Source organism: Amaranthus tricolor, chromosome 11 (genome assembly GCF_026212465.1).
Source record: "Amaranthus tricolor cultivar Red isolate AtriRed21 chromosome 11, ASM2621246v1, whole genome shotgun sequence".
Lineage (NCBI taxonomy): Eukaryota > Viridiplantae > Streptophyta > Magnoliopsida > Caryophyllales > Amaranthaceae > Amaranthus > Amaranthus tricolor.
In genome coordinates this window covers 14763937-14771369 of record NC_080057.1, presented here as the reverse complement: position 1 = coordinate 14771369, position 7433 = coordinate 14763937, and the positions used below count along the sequence as shown (strand labels likewise).

Genomic DNA, 7433 nt, shown 5'->3' with positions numbered 1-7433 from the left:
GGATTATTGTAGGAAAATCATGAAAATGTTGGATTATTCCAAGTAATTTTTCCTAATAATAATTATTATTACTAATGGAATAACAATAATAATAATAATAATAATAATAATAATAATAATAATAATAATAATAATAATACTAATAATAATAATAATGATAATAATAATAATAATAATAATAATAATAATAATAATAATAATGGCTATATGTTAGGGTCCGCATGCCAAGCATACGCTCTACAAATAGCATTGACTTTTTGATGATTGATCTTGGCAGTATGAAAAGTTGGCATCAATACGTACAGATGCTTTGTAAGACCACAGATTCCAGTTGAACTCTTGTTGTATAAGAGAGAAACTTTGAGCTCAAAGAGCAAATTTTGGCTATCATCTTATCAATGAGCAGGTCACAATCCGCACCAGTGATGCGTTTGGAGGTGAGAAGCACTCCTAGATATGTAAAGGGGAGTTTACCAAGTGGCAAACCCAGCACGTGAGCAATTTGAATTTGAACAGGTTCCGGGACCCCTGCCAAATATAGAGCTGACTTGGAAGCATTTGTATAGAGTCTAGGTGCTGCTGAGAAGATATTACGGCTCTTACAAAGAAGCTTAGCAAATTTTGCTTCACCCTTGTACAAAAGCATAAGATCATCTGCGAAGCACAAATGATTTAGTTTGAGGCCCTTACATTAAGGGTGGAAGCTGAAATGTTGATTATCCCTTGCTACCCTGAGGATTCTTGACAGATACTCTATGCCTATAGCGAAGAGAAGAGATGAAAGAGGATCTCCTTGTCTGAGGCCTCATTTAGGCTTGAAGATCTCAGAGGGGATGTCATTGATCAACACAGAGTATTGGGTTGATATGATGCACACCATGATAATCTTGTTGAAGTGAGGAGCAAAGTTCAGAGCGATCAACATATCATGAATGAAGTCCCATTCCATGGTGTCATAAGCCTTCCTCAAATCAACCTTAATTATACAGCTGGGATAGCAGTTCTTTTTTGAATAATGCTTAACGAAATCGTGGCACAGCAAAATGTTGTGCGAGATAAGCCTCCCTGCCACAAAGGCACCATGATTTTTGTTAACAATACTCCCAAGAACCCTATTCAGACGGGAGCAGACCTGCATGGATATGCACTTATATAATATATGACAACAAGAGATGGGCCTAAAGTTTCTTGGGTGAGTTGGGTAGTAGACTTTAAGGATCAAGGTAATTGCTACAGTATTCCAAGTCTTGAGAAGTTTACCATTCTGAAAGAAAGATTGTATAGCTTCTATCACATCTTAACCCACAGTAGACCAAGCTTCCTTGTAGAATTTACAGTTATAGTCATCCAGACTAAGACGACTTATTATCATCATTACTTCACAAAGCTTTTTTCATCTCATCAGCAACAAAGGAGAGATCTAAGAGGGACGATACATCAGCTTGTAGTGTGGGACCTACTCTTATAAAAGGCATTTTAATTCTCCTCCTGTTCTCTAATTTACAACACAGTAAGTCAAAGTAAAAAGAGATAAAAGCATTATAAGTATCATGAGGTTCACTAATAGTTTTGCCATTCTAAGTGAGCAGGTTGATCCTATTGTGGTTCGTTCTCTCCTTTATACTGTTGTGAAATAGTTTAGTATTCCATCACCATATTGGATCCAAGTGATCTTGAAGTTGTGATTGTTAGTCCAAAAATTAAAGAATTTAAAAGATTTCTTACTTATATAATGAGGAAAAAACTGAATCAGCATTGAAGAGTGATCAAAGTCTCCTTCTAGGAGGAAAGAAGCTTCAGCAATAGGATACTCATCCTAAGATGTTGCATAAAGTGCGATCGATCTTGCTAAAGACTCTCTTTCGTCCTCATTGTTTATTATTCCAGGTAAATAACCTTAGCTTCCATTACTCTTCGTAGCATGAAGTTTACTAGTATCCATGCAAGTTCTAAGAAGACGTACTTTAGAGAGCCGGAACACTTAACCTAGTCTTTCATTGAGGTTAGCAACACAGTTGAAGTCGCCTGCAACCATCCAAGGGCCTGAGATATTCTTGGCAATCAAGTCAAGCATACTGAACAAGTTCACTCTCAATTTTTTATCAATAACAGCGTATGGAAAGGTACAATGGAAGACACTGCTCAAAACAGAAGTCATCTCCAACTACATTAATTAATTGCAGCAGACCTTAATATTACCTTAATATTAACTTGCATGGATAGAGGGTTCCAACCTATGATGATTCAACCGCTCTTATCCCAATGCATATTATTAGAGAAACACCAACTAGGACACAAACGTTAATACAAAAGACCTATATTTGTTTTGTTATACTTTTGTTTCTAAGAGAGCAAAATGATGGACATGATTATGGGCAAGCAACTTAGCCATAGTAGACTATTTACTAGCATTATTCAACCCCCTTACATTCCAGATCAGGATGTTATTCATGTTGGTGAATAGGGTGCAGTCCCCAGCACTGTTTCGTTCAAAGTCTGTATCTCTCCCTCTTGTGTTGTAGCGTCGTGATCAGCAAGTATCTCATAGCCATTTCTCGTGCTAAGTAATCGGGTAGTGATCTTCCTCCGTAGTAGGAGCTTTGCCTTTTGATTTGATTTTGACCAATTGAAAGCCCTCTTTGTCTATATTGTGTTGTGGGGGAGTGGGTTTAGGGATCCATTTGCGAACAACGCCAGTGACATTTGTATTTGCCACATGACCTAATTGCTTGCATTTTGTTGCACAAGGTTGGCTTCCAATCATAAGCTACCTTGACACTAATTAATTCATCATCTTCACTAGTGAAAGCAATTGTTTCATGTAAACTTAAAGATATCTATCCACTTACCAAAAGCCGTGAGATTGTTGAACTAAGTTTTGGGCACATCATGGGCAGCAAGTGGGGAGGGAATAGAAGGTACTGGCATTTCAAGGCTTGGAGACTTTGCAGACGATTCTGCCTTTTCCTTTTTTCTTTGAAGATCGAGTGAGTTTCCTTTTAGAGCCATTTTTGAACGCTTGAAGAAATTCGGAAGAGCGAATTGAGTTCTTTGAGAGAGAAACAAGAAATAAATTTCTAAAATAGGCACGTGGAAAGGGACTGTTCAATGGGGTATGTATATTTAGACAGAAACAAGAACAGCAACAAGAGGGAGGGTGAATTGTTGTTGTTACAAGTTTAAGTGTTTTTGCCCTATTTTTGCGGAATTAAATAAAATAAATAAAGCTTAAACTTAGAGCGAAATAATGAAAGAGACAACACGATTTTTACGTGGAAACCTTCTAGGCCTAATTAGAAGGAAAAACCACGACCCCACAGGATTTCTAAATTCTCCACTATGTTTAAGGCAACTCGTTACAATTACATTAAACACCTTACTTCATTCGAAGCGCATCAACTAGGCCAAACTCTCTTTACTATTGCTTCACTCAAAGCAACAAACCTAGCTTCACTAAAAGCTAAACTCCTCACTAGCTTCACTAAAAGCTATCTAATTCCCCCTTTAGACTCATCCAAGTCTAATTACAAATATCACTCAAAAACCCTTACAAAAAGGATAAAATTCTCTAAAATAAAATGAATAAGTTGCACAAGAAAATATTGTAAGTTAATTAGAAATTTTAAAACAAAATATTTCTTGTAATTATTCCAAAAATATCGCATGAATTGATGAAAGCTCATACGTTGATGTACTTGGGAACAGCCGAAAAGATTGCTTATTTATAGAATTAAATTTCCTAATAAAATGGAAGAAACCAACCATTACTCCCTTATCCCAAATAATAAGGAAAATAATGTGGATCTTAATATCCAAGGTCATTTTACGGTTAGTCTCTAAAATAGGTATTAAACTTGACAAATTCAATCCCACGGTTATTTAATAATAACCGCTACTCCCAGATACTAATAATAGATACTGTTCTCTTTAGCAGCAGTTCCCATATACTAAAATTAGCTGCAATTCCCTTTTTCCAATAATAACCACGGGTACTTTAAGCTAAATATAGATACGGTTAAGGTTTGCTAATAATAGGGACGGTTGCTATTTACTAATATTAGGGTTGGTTACCTATTTACTAAGTTTAAGATCGGTTATTCTAATAATAGCTAAGACGGTTACTGTTCCCCTTTTTACTAAAAATAGGCAGGCTGGTTACACAGTTCCCTTTTTCCTATTTTCAGCTGCTGTACCTATATTTAGTCAATCTAATTATTCACTAAATATAAAACCTAAAATAAAGCTTAGTAAAAACGAAAAATCATTTTGGAAAATACTTTGCCAATTAACTTTAATAATTTATAAATGCAACAAATTAACTTTAATTAATACATCAACTAAAAATAATAATTAAAAAATAATGATCAGAATTTTCAGTGGACGTAAGTTGACTCCAGTTCAGGAACAGTGCGCTGTCTCCAATTTTTTGTTAGAACATCCAACTTGGGAACAGTAGACCTTCTGTCTCCATTTTACATCCCAAGCGATATACTTCTTCTAACATCTTTTGGATCCTTTTGACACGTACATTTCCATAGACCAAGCCATTGGTACTATCAACGATCATAATCAAGACCGGATATCGACCTGCACATAATCTCTAAAACATATTTGTTTAAATAAAGTTTAGTCATCATCAAAACTCAAGAGGTCCAACAGGGTAAATAAAAAATAGTACACTTTGATGTGAAGGCAATAAAGTAGTGATTAACTACATAGGGAATGACATGATGAAGTTGGAAGGAAATCAGAAATGTGAAGAGTTGATCTGATTTTTGGCGTAAGGGAATGAATTTTGAAGTAGAGCAATTATGATTGTGGTAATTGTCATCCAAAAAAAATAATTAGGATTGAACCAAATTCATGAACCACTTGTTTGTAATAGTTTGAAGACAAAAATAAATTCCAAGTATTTAACCAAGATTATCAAGTGTTCTTTATAAATTTAAAGATATATGTCTAATATTGTACCAAGAAATTGAAATCAAATTTCAATTCTCAAATACATTTAAAATATCACAATCAACAAAGATTGTGACGTAAATATTACATACATTTAATTACACAAATTTTTCATGTAAATTATTCATGTAAATATATTCGAGTAATGACCCAAAATTACTCTCCCTAAATACATGCATGCTATTTAACTTCTCCTCCTAAGATCATGCAACTTCACTTAACATACCAAGTTCCATATGTATATATGCAAAACAATCTAGATTTTAAGGCTTTGTAAAAATATCGGCAAGTTGATTTTTCGTATGAATAAAGGATAAAGCTACATTACCTTTCTCCACATGATCACGTATGAAATGATAACGTAGCTCAATATGCTTGGTACGTGAATGTTGCACAAGATTCTTAGTTATACAAATTGCACTTGTGTTGTCACATTTAATTAGTATGCCCTTAATATTGATTCCGAGATCTTAGAGTTGTTGTGTAATCCACAATATTTGTGCGTAACATGCACTAGCTGATATTTATTTGGCTACGGCTGTTCACAAAGCTCCTAAGTTTTGCTTATTTTAGTGCCATGAGATCAAAGATGATCCCAAGAATTGACACGATCCTAAAGTACTCTTCCTATCCACTTTATATCCCGCATAATCTATATTTGAAAAACCAAGCAAAGAAAAATTGCTACTATTAGGGTACCATAGACCAATGTCTAGTCCCTTGTAGATATATAACGATTCTTTTAATCGCTGCTAAATGAGACTCTTTTGGGTTAGCTTGAAAACGAGCACATAAGCAAACACTAAACATTATATCTGCATGACTAGTTGTAAGATATAATAATGAACCTATCATACCTCTATAAGACGTTTGATCAACATTCTTACCACTAAGATCTTGATCTAGGCTTATCGTTGCACTCATAGGAGTATTACTAGTCCATATTATACTTCTTTAAAAGATTTCTAACATATTTACTTTGACAAATAAATATGCCATTCTTCTTTTGCTTTATTTAAAGTCCAAGAAAGAATATCAAGTCTCTCATCGTGTTCATTTCAAACTCTTTACACATAATCTCAGAAAATTCCTTGCATAAAGAATCATTAAGAAACTCGAAACTTTGTCGCCTAGAGTGAGAAAACCATTACATTTTTCTTTTATTTCTGAAAATAACGAAGCTTTACAACTCATATGCCTCGAACATCCACTATCCAAGATCCTTTTTTGTTTTACCTACAAAACAAAAAATTAACCTTTCTCAACCTTACTTAGCGGAGAAAGTTACACATTTGGGGCATACTCGGGATGGACCATATTAGTTGGTCTTCTCCCATTTGAAACCCATATTTGCTTTACCTGTTCACGTAGCTCAAAAGGAAAGGTGTTCTTGATAATATAGTTATCCTTACGTCTGTAGAAACAAAATAACTTTGGATATCCTTCCTTGCAACAATAAGAGTAAGAGGGCTCATGTCGATATTTAGTTGAGCTTTTGATAAAGGTGGTACGACTCTTATAGTTAAATCTAGCATTGTTAAAACCTATACCATGTTTATCATTTGATAGTTTTTGACAAGTTAACATCTTAACAAACTTAATATTAGAATCATTCAACTTACTCAAGGTTTGTTGATTTTTCTCAAACTCATATTTCAAAGTCTTAATTTTAGATTCAAGAGCATAATTTATATTATGGAGTTCACTGTGTTGTTTCATTTGACTAATATTCAGTTCAGTCTCTTCAATTTTTATTTTTTCAATCATAAACACATTACTTTTCTTTATAAGGTTTTCACAACAATCGATATAGTGACATATCCCATCTTCTAATATTTTCTTTTCGTCTTTTTAGATTTGTTTAATTTGAAACATATCGAAAAGAGTTTTCACCAATTCATGTTTGAAAAACAAATCTAATATCTCATTAGAGTTGTCTTCTTCCTCAAAGTTTTATCACTATTAGCCATAAGGCACAAATGAGCTTATCCATCCTCATTTTTTTCGATTTATTTAACCCCTTGGAGTCTATTTTGCAACCATTTTTTGTTTCTTTTTGTTCTTCTGATGCAGAAAGGAAGACAACAACTACATAAAGGGAACTTATTACTTTACATAAATAGGTGATAATAAAATAAGGTATCTATTACCCTCAAGAAAGGAATTGGGTTAACCTAATAATATACCAAACAAATAATATCAGGTAGTGATAATTGAACCCATTACTTGGTATTAAAAGTTCATACAAAACACCCCTTAGTGTCTTAACATGCTAACTTATTGTAACAAGCGCAATTTTAAGTACCTCGATTTTCGTTTTTAAACTGAGTTTGATAAATTTCATTTTGATGAAATTATTTTATTGTCCTTAAATAATTGGTAAAAGATTTCATATTTGAATTTCTTTTTTTATAACAAAATTAAAGTAAATTTAATACAATATAAAATAAATTACAGTTTAGTTAAGAAAA

At 33.5% G+C, this 7433-nt stretch overlaps 1 protein-coding gene across 1 annotated transcript; it reads right to left on the bottom strand.

Moving 5' to 3' along the window:
- Window positions 1-805: 805 nt before the first annotated feature.
- On the bottom strand, window positions 806-1375 carry LOC130826534 (uncharacterized). Its single transcript, XM_057692116.1, has 2 exons — window positions 1307-1375; window positions 806-1132 (listed from the first exon to the last, which is right to left on the bottom strand). The coding sequence occupies exons 1-2, from the start codon at window positions 1373-1375 to the stop codon at window positions 806-808; spliced, it is 396 nt and encodes a 131-aa protein (XP_057548099.1).
- Between the last annotated feature and the right edge of the window lie 6058 nt (window positions 1376-7433).